The sequence below is a fragment of the Falco peregrinus genome, chromosome 8 (assembly GCF_023634155.1).
Source record: "Falco peregrinus isolate bFalPer1 chromosome 8, bFalPer1.pri, whole genome shotgun sequence".
NCBI classification, from domain to species: domain Eukaryota; kingdom Metazoa; phylum Chordata; class Aves; order Falconiformes; family Falconidae; genus Falco; species Falco peregrinus.
This window is the reverse complement of record NC_073728.1, coordinates 49,470,735-49,495,218: the sequence shown is the minus strand read 5'-3', so window position 1 is coordinate 49,495,218 and position 24,484 is coordinate 49,470,735. Positions and strand designations below refer to the sequence as shown.

The 24,484-nt window shown below is 38.0% G+C and overlaps 1 protein-coding gene across 5 annotated transcripts in view; it reads left to right on the top strand.

Annotated features, from left to right (window-relative positions):
* TENM2 (teneurin transmembrane protein 2) overlaps nucleotides 1-24,484 on the top strand; it is a 698,308-nt gene that overhangs the window by 574,325 nt on the left and 99,499 nt on the right. For all 5 annotated transcript variants that reach the window (XM_055812702.1, XM_055812701.1, XM_055812700.1 and 2 more), the window contains exons 10-12: nucleotides 1,121-1,326; nucleotides 9,197-9,392; nucleotides 12,221-12,322. In XM_055812702.1, the coding sequence (XP_055668677.1) occupies nucleotides 1,121-1,326; nucleotides 9,197-9,392; nucleotides 12,221-12,322 (504 nt within the window). The remainder of the gene's footprint in view (nucleotides 1-1,120; nucleotides 1,327-9,196; nucleotides 9,393-12,220; nucleotides 12,323-24,484) is intronic.

Here is a 24,484-nt window from a genome sequence, read left to right as displayed (position 1 = left end):
TATCGAAAACAGCATTACACCATGAAAAAACCATGAAGTAAACATTGTACTGTCAGGTTGTATCAGGTGTCAATACCATCCAGTTTGTATTAATAGTGATATTACTGATATCTTTAAATTTTTGTGATTGTTAACAGGTATTTTCTGTGGTTTTCTGGTCTTTACAATGTCTGTTGTAATAGTTTTTAAATTGATTTCTCACCATGTTGTTTGGGAACATGGAACACAAAATCAAACATTGCTACATACTGTAGCTTGAAAGCACTGCTGACTCTTCATGTATCACACTCCATGTTTAAAACACATGTAGCCTCAGAACCATCCTGTTCACCTGAGAACAGAAGGGATTTGCACCATGTTTGAAAGGTTGACTGGGGCCAGAGCACTCAACCAGAAAGGTCTTGTATCTTGTCTTCAATAATGCATGCTGAAGAACCATCATATGATGGATTCAACTAACCACAGCACGAGGGAGAAACACTTGTAGATAGTCCTTGCTTCAGGCAGAGAGAACTTAAAAGGTAGTGCACCGAGTTGTACTTTCTTTCGAGAAGAAGATCCATGTTAAGAATACAGAAACTGTCCTCTAAATCCTTTCCTGTGCATTTCATTTCTTCTGTCAACTCTCTGGTCTATGACCTGGAGTTTATTGGACTACTTTACCATATAAAAGAAAGGTAATAAAAATTTGCAGTCAGTTCATTTAGGTTGAAGCTACCCCTTCAGTTCACCTTTCTGATAATTTTTTTCTATCCCGGCTTGCATACAAGATGCAACTGAAAAGAGCACAGGGAGGTTCGTATGTACTTAATTGACTCTCTAGTGTTACTATATTTGATCAGTAAAGAGAAATCACAGAATTAAAGGGTTGGAGGGCTTAGAAGATTACAGATGCTCCACAGAAAAAAATTCACAGTTTTCCTACTTCAAATATAGGGGTCAAATCCTTATGTGTATTGATTGAAACAGCAGGCAGATTGCATCAGAATAAGGAAGGAAAGTTACAGTTTGATTTAAAAGGTGCCATTGCCACAGATGTTTATCTTGAATAATAATTTTTTAAAAAGCCTGTATTAAAAGCAGTTATCTTATTTGATTTATATTTGCTTTCATTTTATAGGACCATGGGTCACTAGGAATAGCAGCATAGATAGCGGAGAAACAGAAGTTGGCCGCAGGGTCACCCAGGAAGTCCCCCCTGGAGTTTTTTGGCGGTCTCAGATCCACATCAGCCAGCCACAGTTCCTGAAGTTCAACATATCCTTAGGGAAGGATGCTCTTTTTGGTGTTTATATAAGAAGAGGACTCCCACCATCACATGCCCAGGTACTTTATCAATGTATTTGTTAGCTTTAAATGTCAAAATGCAAAAGTTGAGAGCATCTGTGTTACATTCATGTTGGAGCTTACAGAGCTGAAGTTTAGGGATTCCTGGAAATTACTTAATTTGTGATGTTTGACTGAACACTCTGATATTAAATTTCTAGGTTATTACATATCTCAACAGTACATTGATAAAAGAAGTAATTGATGATGTTCTTGCCATTCAGGTTTTTAAGATAACTTGCAGCCTGGCATTCAAGGTTTTAAATTTCTGACAAAATCTTGGCACCCATTGTGATAAACCTATCCAATTATACAACAGTCAAAAATGATGAGTGGTGTTGGTCAAACTCACACTGTCAAAGCACTGTATGCAGCTGGATGTGTTAACGTATAATTTTCTATTGTCATAAAAAGTTTTAATCTCCACAGGCTGTTGGAATGGCATTGTTGGGGTATGCAGCAGACTTTGGCATCACTGCTACCCAGCCACATTAGAGAACACAATGCGATGGCCATGTGTTTGAGAGCTTTACATTTACTGGTTTTCCCCCAAGGATGGTATTTAGATATAATATCTGACTCAAACATGAGGCAAGTCTTGCAGGTGGGAAGCTTCAAAGATGAAAACACTACATTTTTACATCAACCCTGTAGTATGGAGCTAAGGGCTGTAGGTAAATATAGTTTTAAAGTTAGTGAGACAAAACTTAAGTATCTACTTCTGTGGTAGGTGTTTTAAATTCTTTGCTGTGAGAAGATACAGCTAAATTTTCTGTTACAGAGAGAAATTTTGTTATTATATTGAAAACTCATTAATGTGAATGAAAGGATTCCCATTTACTTAGATTAGAACTGTAATGAGAACCAATATATTTCAAGTTACACATACTAAAAGGAAAGAGTCTCCATTCATTACAGTGCAAAGGAAGCAGAAATAGCAACCAGCTTTTGGAAAGGACCCCTTCCTTCATGCCTTCTCTTGCTGCTAAGTACAGGTTCATCATTCTGAAATTACCACCTAATTAAAAATGCCTGATTTAGTATATGATTTCCAAAAAGGAAATGTAGGACTCCATGATCCTGTTTGGGAAGGCCTCATTCAACATTTCTAGATGCCTTGCCCTGGTTTACAAAGAACTGTTACTACTATTTTTTCATTTGCCAAAGCAAACTGCAATTACAGAAATGGTTAAAATGCATGATGTAAGCTAAAAGCCCAGAGGCTTTAACATAATTGCATTGCTACATATTGCCATATAGAGAAAGGTGTTCATGCTGCCTGCAAGGAGATAACAACCCTAAGTGAACTGTGTCCCTGCGCATGCACCAACTCATGGTACAAACAGTGAACCAACTAATTTTCTGGGGAAAGCTACACCGTACATCAACTGAATTTTGAGTCTGCTTCCCAATGTGAGGCAAATTTATGGAACTATTCTGCATTGCCTCTTGTTCCTTGGTGTTTATTCTTGCCTTTAGTCTGAACCGAGAACCAAAATCTTTAAACAGAGTTGGGAGGAAAGAAGAGGTTTACATGGGTTAATGGTCTCTCCTTCTAAGAATTTGTGATCAAGGAGCTTTGACTATCCAAACTCTATCAACTTATTGTAGTATGCTGTTTTAAAATGTTCTGTGAGTTATTGAATAGATATATCTGACTGATAAGAAATAAGATCAGCAGTCCCCAAGACAAGGAGGGGAGGGCAAGTAGTCAGTTTTCCATATAGCTAGAGGTCAGCACCTGAAGTTCTGTACAGACTAGATAAACTGGGGAAATCGTAGAGGGCTCTTGACTAATTTTCAGCCATTTCCAGATATCTCTGCAACACAGAAGTTATCCACAGAGAATATGTTTCAGGGTGGGAGGCTTTCTTAATAATGTTTTGATTTTGGCTGTAACACTTCAGTATGTTGTCTTGAGGGTGAAATTATGTCTATAGATCTTTAACTGTTGCAGTGATGTAATGGCATAATTCATTGACCACGTCTCATATAAGTCAGAATTTTGGCGCTCACTTCCCTTATCATCCCACCATGAAAAAAAACCCACAAATTAGTTGAGGAAAGCAAACAAAAGTATAAATCACGAAGTGAAAATGATTTAGGGCAACCAAAGCTCCTACACAATCATCAAGGTTTTCTCTAAATGCAGGTTAATTATAATTGTCAGAGTAAGACATGATGGTGGTAGGCCTGTACCTTTTACAAGAAATCCAGTTGGATGTAACTGGTAATAAAAAATATTTTTTTTTAATTCAAGCTGAACTCTAATTTCTATGGCACTGCGATCAAATGTATTTGTTCTAGGTTTCATTATGATGATCTCATCTGAGAAGGCCATGATCAGGCAAAATTTCTTTTCTTTCTTGCACTCTTATCTTCTGTTGATAAGATATAAGTTTTGTGACCTTTCTGTCAAATTAAATAATGAGAAATATCAACTGTTTCCTCCTGAGCTGGGTTCCTCCCCAGAGAACCTGTTTTCTAGTCTTTAAAGGAATCTATGCCAACCCACTTCCGTAACTGAAGTTAATGAAATCCACCAGTATATTCTGCAGAATTCTTTTTCCATATCCATGCAGGGTCCTGGTGCTTGTCAACAGGGTGGTACAGCAGATGATCGCTTGGCATTTTTGCCCAGCAATCAAAATTCAGCCAAGCTGCTACCAAGAGAAATAATTTTAGAAAAAGAAAGGCAAGCTGTTACAGACCTCAGTTAGTGAAAAGAAGCCTTGTTCTGACAAAAAGGAGCACAATGGTTTTGTAGTAATGAAAATAGTCTGAAGTTGACACCAGATAATATTTTAAAATTGAAATTTAAAATCCTTGTTTCTGCAGGTTAGGGACATGAGCTGTAAAGCAGTGAACAACTCCACTTGACAGTTCATCACTGATCAGTGCTGATATGTCAAGCCAAGTAAAATCCTTTGTGGGAGCAAGTCAATAATCAGCAAATTAGGTACATGATTAACCTGAGACAACAAGATGCAGTTCCTGTCTGAGAGCCCTGCTGAGATTTAACCTTCTCACTATTACTGTTTAGCAAATATTCCAAATGCTTGGTTTAGTCAGTCAAACTGATGTAGCTGTAATCTTGTCTAGAAGCAGCCTTGTGTGCCATGTGCATGGGGAACGGAGCTCTAGAGGAGAGGTAAAAACGCAGTTTTGAGTGGCAAGCAGACTACAAACAGGAATGTGTTGCTTTCAAGCAAAATTCTTCCAGCCTCTGTAGTACTACATAGAAATAACGAAATGCACATTGTAGGCTTGAATGAGCAACAGAAAATTAGTAGAAGATAGTCGTATTAATAAAATTGATAATGTATAGAAAATGAACTGTAAATGTCAAATAATGCATGAAGTGACTTTACAGAGATTACAGCAATTATGATGTTACTACATGTTGGTAGAACATTCCAAATGACGCATGAAATAAGGTAACCTTATAGAAACATCACTGTGATGTGTGGAGAAGGCTGTACATGGAGTTGTAGTGTTTTCATTTCCAGCAGGGTTTTATACTTACAGATTTTTCATGTCAAAATTAAAACTGTTTATTAATGTCATTTAGAACAGTAAATGGCTTTATTTGAAACAACTTGAATAGCTGGGAAGCTTTGGTGTTACCTTGGTTTTAGGCAGTGCTCAAACACATTTAGGTGCTCTGACCACCTTAAAGTTACCTGATGGCAACTGTGCTGCATTGTACTAGTTGGGTTGTGTCACATTCAGATGCTGAAACAAAGCTGTTGGCTGTCACTGTGGGTATCAGATGTTTCATGGATGTCTTTTAATGAATAATTACCAACTTGATTTTATGAAGAACTAATTTTAAAGCACTTTGCAAACAAGTTTCCCTGACATATGTTTCTTGGCTGCTTAAGTCTTACAGGCTTTGGCATAAAGACGAATGCTAGCCACAATGCCAAACGTGGGTTTTCCTCCTGCCCCCTTCCATTTGAATATGTATCCATTATTAAGACAAGAGCTGTAAGAAATCTTTCTTTTCAATTCCTAATTTCAAACACTGTTAGGGATTTTGTGGAGGCATGCAAATAGTTTCAAATCCAAGAAAGAAACAAAGATCATGCAGGCTCTCTGCGTTCTCAGCCTTGACCCTGCGAGCTCTCCTTGCTTCACCGTGCTTTCACAACCAGTTCGCTTCCCGCATGCACCGCGCTCAGTCGCTCTGTGCTACATGGATGGCATTGTACAATGGAGTCACTACTGTATAGCTAAAGTTCCAAAACTGTTTTGCTGACTCTCCATGGTTGCTGGAAAAACAGTCCTTATTAGCCTATGAATAAAATGCATCAGAGGATAGAAAGCACTGAATGGAGAAATTATAAAAACAAATTGCCCAGAAATAACTTAGTATGAGATTTAGGTTTTTAAATAAAAGTATGCAGTAGGGTTTTGGTATGCTGTGTAGTAAAAATAAACAAACTCACTGAAAATGTGATTTTTGTAGTTTGTTTAGAGAAGCAGGCTGGCAAATCACTTGCTTATATGGAGCTTTAATCATAGTAAGTACTCCCCCCTGCAAAATTGAACTCTGAAGACGTAGTCATTTGGGATTTCTGGTGCATTTTGCTTCTGAGCAGTTTTTGCCATTTTTGTGTGACTTTTGGTATGAAGCCACAGAATGTAAAGGATCATAAGCAAAAGAGTCAGTGAAACTGCCAAATTACTTCAGATTTAGTTTGGTTTGACAGATGCATCCCCTAATTCATGTGATTTAGTTGTCTTTTCCTTAGCAGTTGTGTGTGTAAAAATTCCACAGTTGCTTCTTAGTGATCATGAAAGTACTTTCATCCTTTTCCTAGATGGGTCTTCTAACCTATGTGTATCTGTCAATAAGAAGCTTTAAAGCAAGAGTGATATCTTCAGCACAACTTTATACATAAAATAATTAATCATCCAAATGCGGTAAATCAGAAAATCAACAGGGCCACAAGAAGCAAAATGATGATTCAGCCAATCATGTGAAGAAATCTCTGGTTACAAATTCACAGTGATGTCTTGGTGACCCTTCAGGCAGGGTTTTTAGATTTTGGGGTATATGTACATAGTACTTGCTGACACATGAAGATCTGTACACCCAGGGAACCACCACCAGCAGGTACATTATCTTCTTTTTTCAAAGATATTGAATTCAAAGAGGGATAAAAATGTATTGTTATATTCTGTATCAGTTTGCACCAGTACTTCACCATTCATAAAGTTAATCAGGTTTAGTCATTTTCTTTTGCCTGACCGGGAAATACTTCTTCATAGTTTGATTAAAGAGGGGCAATACCGATCTTAACTTTACCAAAGTTAAAATTGTAGACTTATGGGGAGTCATGCCAAGGGACCTGTTCTCACTAGGTCACAGCCCATCATTGTGAAAAAAGATTCTGCAGCTAAAACTACTTCAAGCAGTTTCAGCCTGAATACTCTTCCCCTTCGATCTTGCCAACTGCTGAGCCTTCTCTACTATATGAGGTAGAATCAGCATCAAACAGAGGGGAGGCAGAGGAACCTGCCAGCACAAGCAGAGATGAACAGCATGTTGCCAGTGAGAAATGTCAGCTTTTATTGCTACTTCCTTAGTTGACCCTTTGTGAACGATTGTTCTGAAGAGCAAGATTTCTTTTCCCAAGATGTTGCCCAAGTAATAACATTTCCCAAGGAGGTGATGAGTCTGTCCTTAACCTCTGACTGTTAGACGATAGGTTTTACCAGTATTTCCAAATGTCATTGATTTAAAAGATAGATATATGTGTGTTTGGCACCTCTGATGCTCTGAAAGTTACTGGCATGCCAGAATTCTCCAAATCTCTGTCATGCATTGGCTTAAATGTACTAATTTACCTGATTTACCTTCTCTGCAAAAATCCTGTGTGACAAAAAAGATCAAGCGGGTGGCAATCTGATACTAAGTTTGGTGAAACTTTTTTATTCCACTTCTACTCTTCTGCACAATTAAAGGCATAGGAAAGTGGATAATGCACTTATGGTGACAGTAACTTCCAACATTAGTAGACCTGGGCTCAGATTCCTACCCTGCCCTAGATTTCCTTTGTGGCTGCATATTGGTGTCAGTTCCCCGAGTTTAACAGGAAGGTAATAGTACTTCCATACTTTTCCCTTTGTTGTAAGGCAAAGTGTATCAAGAAGTCTATATTGCTCATATATAACTGTTACAAAATTTCAAATAGAAAGGCAAGCTTTTATACGCCAGTTTTAGATAGTTGTGTAGCACGGCACTAAAGTGTTAAATCAGTTCCTCTCTCTGTCTTTTCAACTAGAAGGGAGAATCTTCATTATTTTGTCGCATATTTGGTATTATTTCCTAAAACTCGCTGTTGATGAGTGGAATACAGTATACAAGACAGCCCTCTGTGGATGTTAAGTCTGTCTAGGATGCAAGATTACAGTTTTCTATTTAAACTGAAAGCAAGTGAAGGTGTATGTTTTCTCATAGCTGTCTCAAGCACAGGCTGTATGTGCTAGAGATAACGTAGGAAAATGCAATGAAACTACTAGCAAGCAAGCACATACTATTACTGTGTATTATTGAACACATACATCTTTCTTTAGACATGTCTATCTATCTCTATCTACTCCTACATAGATAAATGTGTCTAAAAGAAGATGTGTTTTCATAGGGGACTTGTTATACAACTATCAAAAGATTAGATATATTGTTTTTGTTGTTTCTTAAGGGCTTCCCTTAGATAGGGACTATGAGAGCTAGTAAGTTGAGCATAGCATCAGCTTGAAACCTCCAGAATCACAGACATTAAAAGGCAGAAAAAAGCTTATTAAGACAGCTAGTCTGGCTGCTTTGTTATGCAGAGTTATTCCCTGTTGTAGATTAACCAATATTTCTTCCAGTCCTGTTTAATTGTGTGATCCAGTGGCATCTCCACTGGGAGGCTATTTACTGAGCTTAATAGATGGGAAACTTATCTGACATTCATCTTAAATTTCTTTCCTTCTTTTTTTAGTTTCATGCCATTAATGGGGCCATCCCTCTTATACTCTAAATAATCACTTGCTCTGTTTGATCCCTTTTCCAAAGATTAATGTAATGTTCTACCTTACTTGGAAACCATCCAACCAGAAATTCTCAGTTTTCCTTAATATAAGTTCAATTCCTTCTTGATTTGTGTTATTCCTTTCCATGCTCCCTCTGGTTTTTGTATCCTACTTCCCCCTGATTCTCCCACATACAAACTCAGGTAAGCAACTCTTACTCTGTAATGTAAAACTTGTACAGGGTATTTTTATCAGGTGCTGAGTTACCTAACATTAGGCAAACACATTTCCCGTTTGTGCTGTTTATGTTTGTTTTTATGTTCTAGAGGCTTCCATTCAATTATACGCCTGAAGCTACATCTGAGACTTCTGTTCCTCTTGCAGCTAGAATGTATTGTTGACGATTGCTTAGAAGAGGGGGTGTGTCTCATAGGTTGAAGGTTTCCAGCTTTGAAAGCCGTGTAGGAACATAAATTTGATGGGTCAAGTCACTGATTTCAACTTCTTTCTCAGAACCCAGCCTGCCAAGAAATACCATGCGTACATTTTTGATCCCCTATGCAGAGCAAAGATGCATAATTCTGTGTCACTGTTTGAGAAGGGATAAGACTGATAGAAGATCTGTATGTTCCATGGTCAGCTAGAAAATGTTAGTTTCACATTGACATATCTTCCAGGAATATAATTTTATGACAAGGTAGAAGAGAAAATATACTGTCAGATTTTGAGCTGAAATACCATTCTGTATTCAGGTCTGTTTGTTTGGGGGTTTGTTTGTTTGTGTTCTTTTTTTTTTTTCTTTTCTTTTTTTTTTTTTCTTCCCTTTTTTTTTTCCACCCTGCAGTATGATTTCATGGAACGCTTGGATGGGAAAGAGAAATGGAGTGTGGTGGAATCCCCACGGGAACGTCGAAGTATTCAGACCCTTGTTCAGAATGAGGCTGTGTTTGTTCAGTACTTGGATGTGGGTTTGTGGCACCTGGCATTTTACAATGACGGCAAGGACAAAGAAGTGGTCTCTTTCAGTACAGTTATTTTGGGTAGGTATCTCGTTAAGCTGTGCATTTTTCCTCCTTGTTTATACCTTTGCTTACTTAAAGTCATAATACTTTCTTACAGCCTTCAGTATTCAGCCTCTTTGTCCTTGTGGTGTTGTGCATTTTTTTTCTCCATGATACTCTGTCAAAAAATCTTTAATGGGGTGCTGATTTTCATTTCTCATTGCTCTTTTTAAGATTTTGGCATTCTCATAGATCTTGAGTTTAGTTCTGGAGAACAGGAGTCAGATGAGTTCAGTCTGGGTGGAAGCATTCCCCAGTTAATGTTCCTCTCCTTTATGTTTTGTCAGTTTTATACTTATTTGCTTCCCTGGAGAATCTTCTTTACACCTAGGTGGTATAGTATCCAACAACAGGAGAGCTGTTTAATCTCAGTAGAAAGACAGCACAAGAAACTGACACCTGCAAATGAGGTTATTGTTTGCAGTCACCCCAGAGATTAATTGAGTCAATTAATTAGCCATATGCTGTTTTACAGCTTACTACCCGCCTAATAGTGGGTCATCTCCTCAACATGGTAGTATCAAGAGCAGAAGAACATCTAGCCTCTGATCTGAGAAACCTGCAGTTCTGTTAGAAGAATAAGGTTACATTTAGTTGAAAATCAAACTGAGTCTAAATTCTCCAACCTTTATTGGAAGATTTGATGAACTTGAAGCATTTAATGAACTTTGCTAAATATCTTGTCACAGTGGCATAAAAAAAAAGCTGAGGTAGGCTATGTGGTATTCTGTCCTGACTGGTGAAGTGTTAAATGGCACTATATTGTATAAGTCTGTAGTTCCTTTTAGTTTAGGGAAATAGAAACTGCAAAAAAGTCCAAATGAGTTTTTAAGCTTGATGCAAAATAGGTGAAGATCTTTTCTGGTCTTGCCTGATTGATGATATGAAGCTTAATTTTTTCCTCTTACACTAGTATAAAATTAAGTTAGTTGGCTTAAGTCCCAAGGGTATAGGATAGGAAATACTGTGTCATTAAGTATAAATGTAATTGTTTCTGTTAACCTCAATCAAAATAAAAAAAAAATATTTTTCTTCCATATGTTATATGTGGGTTTGTAAGAGTTACGAGGTGCTATGCTTATTGATATATATATATTTGCACATAGAAGGCTTTTTCTGCTTCTCCAAAAACAAGAATGTTTGTGTTTATACCTTGTTATGCCCCTGTTGTGCTTAGAAAACCTTCAGGTATGATAAGCTGTCCTTAAAAGAGTTGCCTGGTCTAGGCTACAGATTTCAAGAGCATCAAAGGTCTAATAGTCAGGTAGCCTACTTGATAGCGCAATAATAGTAATTGGACTGAAATGTAGAGAAAAGTATAGTGTTTTATCCAGTTCAGAGGTTCTTCTGCACACACCTAGTATCAGCCGTTTCATAATCAAAGGATCTGAGATAGGTGCAAGTTTCTCTGATGTGGAAGAGGAGAAAGAATAAGAGAAATGATGCTAACTCCCAGACAATATTAAATTTACCATGAATTTGAATACATAGAAAATGCTTTTGTGTGCCATGAAGCAAAATAATGAATAAATCTATAGACAAGCTTCTTCATGAGTCAAATTGATATCTTTGAGCATTACATTTCAATTTTTCCTTTCATTGTTTACATGAATCATTTCAAGAGGCCCAGCTAATGACATCTCTTTGAATATTTGCTTTTGAGTTTTTTTAGTGCCCTGCAACTGTGAAATTAGATTTAAAGTTTTGCGTGAATCTTTTTCCTCTTTTCCATTTAATTTGACAGAAAAATATTTTGTACAGTTGCGCTACTTCCAAATCCAAAATTCATTTTCTGTGTTGTACAGCTGCTGTTTGTTTGGTGTCTGGGACTGACAGAGCCATTTAGTTCAGGGCCACAGGTCCCACAACAATAGGGAGTAATAGTGAAGAGTAGCAACATTCTGATTAGATTTTTGTTCCAATAATTCAGTGTTGAAAATATGTTTCACTGAAATCCAACAGCTTTCAAATGAAAGCGATTTTAAGAATTAATTTCAAAATTGGGATTTTATTTCTAGGTTGTTATTATGCAAATTAGTGTATATATTATACAAATAGTAACAGATATTGTGGAAGATAAGTATTTTGGTACAGCTGAAATCATCAGGCTGGTGTGCTTACTCTTCTCAGATTATTGAAGTCATCGACACTTCAGCCAGTCACTTAAACTCTTGTGTTAAACCTTGTCCTCTGTTTTTACAAACCTCTTCTTCATCCCTTTGTGTAGCTACTTGCACCTCTTTCATTTTTGTTGTTTTTTTTTTTAGGCTAAAGAATATTTGGTAGAGCAAAAAGCTCCTCTGTCATGTTCAGCAGATATTTCTGTCTGCTCAATTAATGAGGCTTTAAATGTCTTTAGAAGGAAAAGATACACTCCTTGGGATAATCAGTTTCACATGGAAGAGTGGTTGTGCACGATCAAAGTCTTACTGCAAAAAAGGGAGACTGTTGATTTTCCTGAGGAAGCATTATGTTTGCTCCGTTACACGAATACAGACATAGCTATAGGGATCTTAAGAGGCTGTCCTCTCTGCGGGTGGAACAGGGGACTTGAGCAGTATCAGAAGACTTTGAGTTCTGATGGTGCCCACAGGTAGCCGTGCTTTAGTATTGTCGCTAGATCTCTACACTTACTCATGCTGCTGTAAAACTTGGTACCTTTCTGCTTCACCTGAACTTTGTGGGGTTAATATTATTAGGGATTGTTCTTCTGAGCCTTGAAGACAAAATAAACTGAGGAAACATTAAGCAAAGATTTGTAGCCTAAATAGGAACCATCTAATGTGCCTGTGATGCTTGTATTTCAGATTCAGTGCAAGACTGCCCACGTCATTGTCATGGGAATGGCGAGTGTGTATCAGGTGTCTGCCACTGTTTTCCAGGATTTCATGGAGCAGATTGTGCTAAAGGTATCATTTTCCCTATGTTTACAAATAACCACAGTGTGTGTTTGTGATGTATGGATCTACAGTGCCTGCTAGTTAGCATGGGTCCAACCTGGATTCAAATAGATCAATATGGAGTTTTTTCTTAGATCAGGTGGAAGTATTATTATGTTGCTGATGAGCTTCCATAACTACAACTTTTTTATTGTCCAAAGTAGTATGCAGAAATGGCAGAAAATATTTATTTTCTCTAGAAGTGGATGAATTATCAATGCTTTCTGATAATCATTAACTGGTCTGCAACAGAATACTGTTTATCTCATCGATAGCACGTAATGTATATTCTGGCTTGACTGAGCCTTATTTCTAGTACATAGCATCTTTCTTGCATATACAATTGCTCTTTGACCAAAGGAAGTTCACCTTTCTTAGGAAAGTAAGTAGGACTTGATAAAGTCTTAAAATAAACCTTTCCTTCAATGTTAATTGTAAATTTTAACAACCAAAACTGGGAGATGCATGATTATCAAGGATTAAGCAGATATCTAAAAGACAGCTTTGGATTGGCAGTATGTGTTTACTAAGTTTTTCTGAGAGTTTGGGATTGCTGCCACAAGGGAAAGGTTCATAAAGGAGGAGCTTTTTAGTTTATACAGCGAGTAGCACATATGTTGTCTAAGGTCAGTGACTTGGTTTTATTCCCTGCTGTTCCTGAGCACAGTCATAACGTTTCAGTTTGCTTCCTTCTCAGTTTGTGTGATTTAGGCACACTATCAATGTCATATGCTTAAAATTGTTTTCCATAGGGATAGGGTTATTAGTGTTCAAAGGGGGAAAGCCTGGTGTTTGAAACCTTTTTGAAATGCCTTGAAGGGCCTTAGAAATGTGCTCATTTCTTCTTTGACTCCTGATCCAGTCCCGAGGACAGTTTGTTATGCCCCACCTCTTTCACTGGTGTAACAGGGTGGCATCCAGCATACCTCCGTGTGTCTATGAAGTGCTCCGTGTACTGGAGTGAGTAATTTCCATTCTGTGTCTCCTTAAGGTGCCCCAGTACCAACAAAAAGCCAACCCCAAGCAAACAAACAAAAATGCCAAAACAAACAAACAAAAAACAAAAACAAAAAAAAAAAACCCAACCCAAAAAAACCCAAAACCGAGCCCCCAAGGGTCTTGGAAAGCTACTGATGTTATTTCAGTGCTAGCCCTACTCATTTTAAAGACTGCTTCAAATACAGCATGCATGTTGTTTCATTACCTGAGAAATTAAGACACTTGGCAAATATATAGAGGAGATATCTGTATATTACAAAGCAAATGGTGTGATATTGTGTACCATAAATGCACACTGACAGTTATATGCATTTCTGTGGTGTTAACATGTGAAAGCATGCATGCAGTGACTATGTGCTTCACTGCCACCCTTCACACATACATGGCCATTAAATCAATTCATTTACATTTTGAGTTGTGGAGCAATCCTGCATTGTGTACTGAACCTCTCTGTGACACTGTATTCTATGTTAATGCTAGAAAATACTTCGTTCAGGCTATGTCAGATAAATAGCTTTTTTTATAGGGTACTTGTCAAACTGTGTCTGTCAGGCTTCTCCTACTGCTCAGTACATTCCCTCCGCTTCCTGCCTTGTCCTTTCTGTGTTGTCTCTTTCCCCTCAAAAGCAGAAATGGTTTCTTGGAAGCTTCTTTCAACTCTTTTACTGTTTTCTTGTCAGATGTCATGGTATTTCTAAAGAACAAAGAAGCTTGAAAAACTCCATAAAATGACAAAACGGGTGTATTGACAGAATTCTTGTGTTTCTTTGCAAGCACATAGCTGCACATCTTTATAATATCAGACATAGCCAGAAGTGCACGTCTCAGTTAAGGTGTAAGGGCTGTATGCCTCACCCATTTCACAGGTACTGTCATGCCTGTTCTCATGACCACAGATTCTTCTGCTTACTTGAATGCTGATTATATGTGAGAGCAGTTTCAGAAGACAGAAATCAATATCGGGATTGTGTGCATGGTAAAAGAAAGTAAAATGAGATAGAGAATTAAAGCTTTTCCAGCGTATTATATGTATAGACACACGTTTAATACACATTTACGGTAATGTTAAATTTATATTTAAGTTGTCACAAGTGTGGAAGGATAATGATTTTCTTTCCATCTGATTTTTTTATTATTTCCCTAGCAACACATCTTTCAGTGTCTCAGTTCTCCACTGTAAAATAATTCGAGGCAAGACTCAAGTAGAGAAATGTGGAGAAAATGTGAACAGGCTCTTCAGATGACTTTTAGAATTTGATTCATGCAATAACACAGCAGTCTAAGAGCATCAAATTTGTTGAAACCCAAGTTTGATTCATATGTAGCATGGTCCTGTATACCAGTGATGACCCTGTTAAAAGGCTATTCTTAAGGGCATCAGAGGCAACAAATCTTTAGAAGAGTCATCTGCAAACTATTTGCAGGCAGTGCTCAGGTACCCCCTCTGTTTACTCCATTCATGTAGTTCTAAAAGATAAAAATTAAGGAGATCTATGAGAGACAGCACAGGTTTGGCTTCAGATCCATTAGCTCCAGAAAAATACCATGAAGATTATCACAAAGAGATAAACTTTTGGCCCAACCCACAGGATGAAATACAATTTCGTACCCTGAAGTGGAGAAAATTTCACCCTCCCAAACACTGTTACCAAATACTGGGAGGGGTTATTTCTCACTCTTAATCTGCGGAAATAACTTATTCTCAGGTAGTTAGTATCAACAGATTTACTCCATCCTTGCTCAGGCAAGATTCCCTTTGAAATCATTTGCAGTTTAGCGTAATTCAGAATTCCATCTAACACACAAAAAATGTAATGATACATTTAACCTCATGTGGATAAAACATGGCATATAAAGAAAAAGAAAGTCTGATAATCAAAAGGTAATTCAGTGGGTGGAGTTGTATCCTGTCAAAGGAAATATGTATAGTTAAAGCCAGTGGAAGATTTGCTGTAAATTGAACTTCACTGTGAATAACCTCCTGTCTACAATTGTCTGTAGGAGTTATTGATGCTGTGGCCAAGGATCAATTAAAGAATCAGACATGGAGTTATTATGTTATTTTGGTGTGTTGTCACTTTTTTTATATTCATCTCTATTTTTCTGTAATCTCTATGACATAACCACCCAAGTATATCAAGATGTCCTTCTTATTTAGTGTTCCTACTGTTAATGTCTGATAATAGTTTGGTCCTTCAAATGCCAAGTTCTGTGGTAAATCTGCAAGCAGGCATCCTTTGTCATGTCCTGCTTTTCACCATTTGTAGAGTTCAGTGTTACAATAAGTTGGGTTCCTAGACGTGACTCAGAGTTGGCTATAATTTCATTTCTTCTCATAATATATTTGAAGGGCATGCAACTCTTCCACTTCTTTAACAAAAATACTTCCAAAGACACTGTCATACAGTTTTGCAAATGTTCTCAGGGCCTCCTTAAATTTTGCATTTTAAAATACTAGGATTTGCATCACAAGCATATTTAGTTAATCTGAAAAGGTGAAACAATGTACCATCACATAGGATTTCTACACTGACACGATGAGCATAGCCTGTTAAGAGATGGTGTCCAATTTGTAAAAGGAAAATTGAGTCAAGTAGCTCATGTCAGCTGCCATGAAGTTGCCATTTAGCAGAAACTTTCAGTTGATTATGCAATGTAATAAGAAACATGTTTAATATTTTAATCTAAATTGATTGAAGGCTTTTGGATTTTTTAAACCAGATTTGTACCATGTTTGATCAGTTGACTTTTTAATCTGATTTTAAGAACTCTAATGTTTCAGATTTATGTTATTCGCAGTTTCTTTTCCTGTGTGGGTTTTTCATTATTTTATTTTCATTCTGTTTGTTTTTGGCTTACTGGCAAAGGACGGCGCCACTTTAATAAGTATAAAAAGAAGGGTAGGTTTTTTTAAAATTTCTTTTTTATTTCTTTTGTGACATCTATTTAGTTTGAAATAGTTACTAAGCTGTAAAGTGTAGTCTATCTCTTTTTAAATTTATTCCAATAGATTTGCTGTTTCTGATGATTGACCACACCACAATAAGAATTCTACCACTGCCATTTTCTTTGTTATGTGCCTACTGTTAATCTCTGTATAAAAATGTAAAAAACTGTCAATTCATTAGGTAAGTAAGGTATAATTTCTAGAAGTAGCAGCTCTTGCTTTTTCTCAGTTGTTATTCAAATTTCAGTTGTTTGGGACTCTTCTTCCTCTGAGGTTATTCAGAGGCTTATTGCTTGGGCAATAGTGCATAAAGTAATGGTGTTTTGTCCAGTGAATACTCTGCTTGCCACTATTCTCTTAGTGCCATGTCCAGAATGCTCCCAGGGGCTTAAGATATTTTGGGACATATTGCAGTGGGGAAAATGTGGATTTTGGAGTGCATCTTGCTGAATAATTCAGTACTTGGTTCATTGCTGTAGGGCACGTGGCCCACATGAATGAATGATGTATGTGAGTTAGTATTTCCTCACTATGTAAGGAAAACAGTATTTGCTTTCATAAACTGGCTAGAAATTTTAGAAACTGAAAATAGTGCAGGCACACAGAAGCTCACTGGACTTCAAAGGGAAGGGTGAGAGATGGTGCTGAATAGCCGTTCTCCTTTGCCTGTCCTGCACATGTTGGGAGCCTGACAGAAAAGGTTGGGCCTGTGGTGAGGCAGCACTTTGGGACTTTTGTGGCACAATCAAACTGGTGAATATGTGTCTTGCACTATTCAAGTGACTCACTGAAAATTTATGCAATGACAGATTATAGATCAGACAAGTGAAGTGGGTTAGATCAGACATGATGGTACCCAAAGCAGATTGGTTTGGCAGAGAAAAGAGCAGGAGAGGAACAATTGTATGGGAAATATGTGACGTTTATGTCATTATGAAGAGATTGTCGTGAGTAATAGTATTTGTTAAAACTGATCTATTGTGGTTAGTGCTTTACAAGCAAAAAGAATACATAAAACCAGTGCCTACTCCAGGAATTTACCATGTTAGTGCAAACTGAAAGGGAATGAATGGGAACCAATTGATAGATGTGGAGATAAAAGGAAAAAATGGGATAGGCTGTGTTATAGACACACTAGCAGTGTGACTGGGTAACACTGTGGTAAAAGGCAGTTTTAAAGAGGGATAATGGGGCAGATGGATAACATCATGTGGATAATGGAGGGCAAATGGGCCCTCAGAAGGAGACAGAGCATAGGGAAGAGCTCAGAAAAGCCTTTTTAAATTTGACTTACAAAAGTATTGTAAATCACAGAGAGGTTGAAGTCGGAATTCTAGCAGCAAGCAGTCTGGGGTGAAGCAGGTCTGTAAATGAAGTTGGAGCATGAAGTTCATGTTCCATGTGATAAGAGGAAAGTACCTGAAACAGAACTGGGAAAGAAGAGCCACATAGCTGAAGGTTAGATTAACTGATTAAGAACATGATTTTTGCAGCACTGTTGCACACAGACATGACTGCAGAAGACTGAATTTATCAACAGTGGAGAAAAAGGTGTTGATTTAATGTAGATTTTATTTGCTGAAAGCTAGGGCAAGAATTCTGACAGAGAAATGCAATGCAGAATGAATCTGTAAGACTTTGTCAAAGCCTTAATGTGAGGCAAGGAAACAGATGAGTCAAAAAAACATCCAGATTATGAAGCTTAATGACAGGTAGAAGGATGGTATTGCCCGCTGTATTAGAAAGCAAGAATGCAGGGGAGGGAAGAGAAGCAGTGGGTTTGAGAGAAATTAGAGAAATAACAAGTTTATTAGCAAGCTTTTTATGTGCTCATAATCATAGCATCTCTTATCACTTACACAGTGCTCATTAAAAAAAAAAAAAAAAAAAAAAAAGGAAAGAAAAAGAAGGGTGTTCTTTTCTTTGGAAATACCACACTCATGACTTGTCACCCACACACATCTCATATCCTTTCTTGCAGTTGACAAAAAATCAGCATGTTCAGCTTCTCTCTTAGTATCTCTTTCAGGGTGGGTTTGTTTTTGGGTTTTGTGTGTTTATGTGTGTATGTGTGTCAACTTACGAATGTGTTGCAGCAGCAGCACAGCCCTGGCTTGTCACTCAAATCTTCCCTCACAGTGGGTGGAAGCATCATTTTTGATACTTGAACAGACAAGGCTGTCTTTGGCAATGCTCCTCTCCAGCAGTTCCCACCTCTCTGACTCAGTACCTTAAAATGCCTTTCTTATAAATTTTCTTCTTGTTTTCCCAGTCTCATATTTTATTAGCAGATATTTTTCATTCCTGGAAAACTGATCATGTCCTCTCTTGCCTTCAAGTGAGTTCTGTGTACAGGGCAGTGCTTGCCTGTCTGCACTCAGTTTTCAGAGTTTCATGGAACTGCAGTATGCTCTGGAAAGGGTTTTGTGCCATCAGCTCTGCCTAAAGTAATTACTGAATAAATAAATGGACATGTAACCTATTTTTACAATGATTGACAGTCATTGCTGTCTATCAGCTGCTACCTTGCCTGCATGACCTTTGAGATCCCACAATCAGAGAATCATTTAGGCTGGAAAAGACCTTTAAGATCATTGAGTCCAACCGTCAACCCAGCACTGCCAAGGCCACCACTAACCCATGTCCTTAAGCACCATGTCTACACATCTTTTAAACCAGGGATGGTGACTCAACCACCTCCCTGGCAGCCTGTTCCAATGCTTGAACACCCTTTCCGTGAAGAAATTTTTCCTACTCTCCAATCTAAACCTCCCCTGCTGCAACTTGAGGCCGTTTCCTCTTGTCCTGTCACTTGTTACCTGGAGAAGAGACCGACCCCCCCTGCTACAGCCCCTGTCAGGCAGCTGTGGGGAGCGATAAGGTCCCCCCGGAGCCTTCTCCAGACTAAACCCCCCCAGTTCCCCCCGCCGCCCCTCCCAGCACTTGTGCCCCAGCCCCGTGCCCGGCCCTGGACACGCTCCAGCCCCTCCATGTCCCTCTGGCCGTGAGGGGCCCAAACCCGAACCCAGGGTTCGAGGGGCGGCCTCACCAGTGCCGAGCACAAGGGGACGGGCACTGCCCTGGCCCTGTTGGCCACGCTGTCCCGGCTACGAGCCAGGGTGCTGCTGGCCTCCTTGGCCACCCGGGCACGCTGCTGGCTCATGCCCAGCTGGCCACCAGCCCCCCCCAGGCCTGACCCTTTTCCACTGGGCAGATAGTAGCTTTGATCCAGTGTGAGGTAGACAAGTAGAGCCACCATAAAATCCACCACTCTTAAATCTTTCTAATTAGCAATTTAAACAGGAGCCAAGAGCAGAAGAGGTGACTGGCTGAATTCTTTCTGTTTGTTAGTGATCAGGGCTCCAAAAGGGGCTCAAGGCACACAGTCAGTACTGCGGCAAGGAGTGTGATGGGAACCATCATTTCTGGTCTGCAGCTTTTTGTATCAGTCCTCGTGAACTCATTTGGAGGTTAGAGATAAAATCAGGGCTCTGAGGAGTGTGGACTCCAGAATTCTACAACAGATATCTTTTTAAATTTGTGTTACAATACCCGTTATTTAGTGTCCTAACATTTCATTACGCTTTAAAAAATATGTACCTGTCCCTGTAGTACATTGCAGGTTAAATGTGAGGATTAGCAGATGTTTGGAAGGGAAATGCTATTAGTAACAGAATGGTGATGTAAGAGTTCTGAGATTACTCCCTAGCCTGCACCAGGCTAGAACTGATCCTTCATATCCTTTTCATTCTTTGTAAGGGAATATTTACAAAATTGCAATAGGACACAGGAGCTACTTTTAGCATTGTAAATATTTCAGGAAACAGACTTTAAAAATATGGATTTCAACAAAAAAAAAAAAAACAAACAACTAACTTCTCATTATTCTTAAAGCTTTTATGGCTTCTGCTGATTCCAGCACTGAATTCAAAGTTATAAAGAATTTATCTACAGAAGAGCTTGTCCTGAGTAATTTCAAGTGGGGATGCTCCTGTTGTTTAGAAGCATGTCCATCCTCTGTATATTACAATCGTGCCTTTACAGGGCAGCAAAAATGCCTTAACATTTTTTTAAGATATTTATTTAATGTTGTTAAATATACCAAATACTTACATCTAGTATAGCAATTTAATTACCATTTGTTTTGTATATTAAAATGCCAGTAAACGTACAGCCAGATTTGTGCCTGTGCATTGCATTGCCCTTTCATATGTTTCTAAATGCACATTGCAGCATATGAACTTGAAATTCTGTATGACTTCTTTTCCCAAAGAGCATGCAGGATAGTGGTGCAGCTGAAAAGATAGACTTATTTCTGTAGGAGAGAATTTCAAAGACACAGCTAAAAGGATTAAGAAAAAGATGGGGAATACTGAGGAATTCAGTAATGAAGGAAGAAGGAAATAACTTGAGAAAAGTTGTTAATGCCACTGCTGGACAAAACATGATAGGTGAAATAAATGGGCACGTAAGTCATTATGAGTCTCTGCTTTCAGTGAGCACTAGCACATCTTTATCTGATGACTCGTTACCCAACCTGCCAACACCAAGACCAAGGACAGAGCCAGAGGCAGTACTGTAGCTAAGGCCTATCAGCTGGAACCAAGTTTTATTGGCTTAGTATGATAAGGAAGTTTGCTTTGCTTATGTCCAAGATGGAAAGCATATGGAAACACAGTAAAATCTTATTAATGGGTTTTTCTTCAACAGCATTATAGTAACATTTTCATACTTATTAAAAGCTGGGTATATTCATTTGATCTCTCACAGCTGCTTTCAAAGCCTGCTGTATTATCAGTTACTTCACTTTATCTTTCTTCCCCTCTTATACATGTGCAGCAACAGCACATCCATTTGCACAAATATTTTCTGTTTCAATGGGATTCCAATAAACAGAATATTTCAAAAGGTTCCCAGTGCAGCAAGGCAGTGGACGTGCATACAAATACATGCAGGACACAAAGCATTGTGCAGCTGAGTTTCTGGCAAGCTAAAAATTTTTCTTCTAATCTTATAATACTTCCATTGGTGGCTAAGAATGTCTTTGCTCTAGCTATACTCTGCTGAGCAGAATTGTGCTTACTGTGATGTATGCTTTGTAATTTGTTTTTGTGTTTAATTGGTTAGCTTATTTAATTGTGTTGCAATCTATGTTTTGTTTCTGGATTGCATCGTCTCCATGGACTTGTACTGGTATTTGTTTATTTCATTAAGTTCAAAGAGTTTGTCTTTGCAGTTGTGTTGGGATCATCTTGGAGTCCTTGCGATGATGGTAAATGTCATTGAAGCAACTGTGATTAAGTAGTATTGTAAATCATGTTATAGAAATACAGCTGTTAAGAGATCCTTAGACATTTGCCATCCCTGAATAACAGAAACAGCCCTGAATCACAGTTTCAGATTTCAGCATGCATGACTTTTTTCATATCTATATTATATCTAGATTTGAATCTGTAATTTAGATCTTTTCCTATATTTAGACCCTATTTGGGTGAGATTAAATTCAGGTAGCTATCATGGCCCTTCCCTTTCTCAGGCAAACAAAAAAGATTCTAATTTGAACATAGAAAAAATGTTTAAATATCTGCAGCTAATGTGGAAATGTGCAATTAAACACATTATGATTAAAACCTTTTCTGGTAAATTCAAAAAGACAAACAGCAGTAACTAAAATGAGACCAGAGTAGTCTGGGTTTTAAATACCCTGAATGCTGCAGCCTGTGGGCGCAATCCTACACCTTCTGCACTGCTGTTTAGCCAGAGCTAAACCATTACCAGAGAAGTAATAGTTTTTACACCGTTCACTTGGAATGGTGTAAAATCTTACCAAAAATATTTGAAGAAATATTTCACTTTTTCATTCATTTCTTTTTCTGGGTGCATAAATTACTTTATGCTGTTAGTACTTCTCTGTTATGAATCGTAACACATATGTTTGGAAGATAATGCTCGTATTTGGTGTTTGTCCATAGTGCTGCTTTTTGTGAGCTTGAAGCATTATCTCTTTGATTCCTCACTGGCTCTTTCCACTGAGATAGCTACTGAAACCTCTGAAATGGTTTAGTTTTCCCTTTCTCCTCAGTTTTTCTAGTGATGAAGTTATCAAGACATACAAATGAAGATCTACATGCTTTTCTCTATGACATGTTGATTTTAACATCTGTTTATTTCCATCTGTTGGTAGAAAGTAAAATCTATGTCTGCATGTTCTAGTAGTTGTATCAGCTTCACTGCTTGTTTCTAATGCAGGATTTTCACGGCTCTGATTCTGTTACTAGTTCCCACAGAAAAATAGTTCTGGTTTGCAAAGCAGTGTTTTCAGGACATTTATATCCACCATCAACATTTTCCTCTAGTGCCATGTATCATGCAGAGAGTTGAAAGAAATTCTTCCTTTTATTTTTTTTTCTTTTTTTCTTTCTTTTCAAAGGCACAAAATATATGACAAAGTGATCACTCACATTCTCCTGTGGTAAACCAGAATCAGTGCCGGGTAACTTCCATTTCCCTGGATGCACTGATATATATGATAAAAAAATTGAACTATGCTGCTCTTTAATGACATAGTAGATAGGGAGGGCCCTAACTGGATTGGCTGCCTGTCAACCTTCCATTCTGCAAATCATCTTAGTGTACTGCATGGAGAACTGCAATCTTTCTCGTAATACAGGTAGTAATAGTCACAGAGCTTCTGCAGTAGTGGAGGGGGAGCAAACAGGCTGACAAAGTGCTGAATCCAGAATGTACTGACAAGAGAAAGTCCTCAAGACATTTGAACCCTGGCACAGCTAGTTGATTTTTCAAGTGTCTAGCTGAACTCAAACATCCTCTTTTCTGTCTGTCCCCAATTTGTAGTTTGTTTTATAGCGCTTGAAAATATTTTTTCTATTCAGCTGTGGCTTTTCCAGTGAGACAGTATGGTGGCCTTTTTCTCTCCCCCCTCAGGACTCCAGTATCTTTGGAGAACATCTTTGTTGATGGTTATGTAGATAACCTAAGCTCATCTTCGTGCTAGTAGTAATGGGACTTCACCCCTTTCAATCCACTACTAAATTAGTTCAAATGTATCTGACATTTGCTTAATTTTTATTCTTACAGACTGCATTGTCATTGTTATTAAAAATATTATAGGGGTCTATTCATGAAACAAAATTTTCTTGTACCAAGTGACCAACCCCAAAGAGTTAATCTTAAAAATTTGCTGTGGTTTTGGAAACTGCTGCTAGATAGTGTAGGAAAACATATTCATATTTCTTATATTTGTGTAATAGTTGTAAGCAAAGCAATTATCTAATGGAAATAGGCACTTTGCAGAATGGTGGAAGACGGAACAGCAAGTGTTGTCTTTTTGACAGATAAGGTCACTCTGAAGGCTATGAGAAAAACTATGACCTTTCTGATAAATTTTGGCCAAAGCAAAAGTTTGCTGAGTGTTCAAAAGAATGTAAATATTCATTGTGCAATTAATGCTTCTCAGTCACTTCTATAAAAATCCTGCCATTTTTTTTTGTAGAACAGCTTAAATACTTATTGATTGAGAACTTCTCTAACTCCCAAAATGGAGGCATCCCCCTAGCTCTACAGGTATTTTAAATGAATTGAATTAATCATATCCTTAAAAGTCTCTAGTGATCTTCGTTAACTTTCCTGGGTTTAATTAAAACATCTGTGCGCTTTTAATTTATCGATTCATCCAACTTATATGTCATGTTTTTAACACACCCCAGCATGCTCTGCATCATTTTTAACCCGATTTCCACTTAACTAAAGCAATTAAATTCACCCCGGATTAATTAAAGCATCCATACTTTAGTGCTTAAGTCAGCGTGTGCTGCTTTCCCCAAATGGTTTCTGAATGTCAGAGATTTGACACACCTGATGGGTTTTTTGTCCTTCTGGAAATTCTTCTGTGAATCTCTTTCTTGCTTACTAATGTGCAGTTTGACAGAGCTAGACAAGGGAGCTTGGCAAGGCTCCGGTTGGGGCAACCGAAGTAAGGATTGCAGGGCATGACTACTATGAAGGGCTGTACATTTCATCTTAATACTGACCTGGTGCCTGCAACCACAGAGCAACACTACTGTTAAATCATTTAAATTATTTGTGTGGTCTGTAGTCAAAGTAAACAGTTCATGAAGTAACACATAAAGCATATAATGTTAGTAACACTTAATCATAGTTGTTCA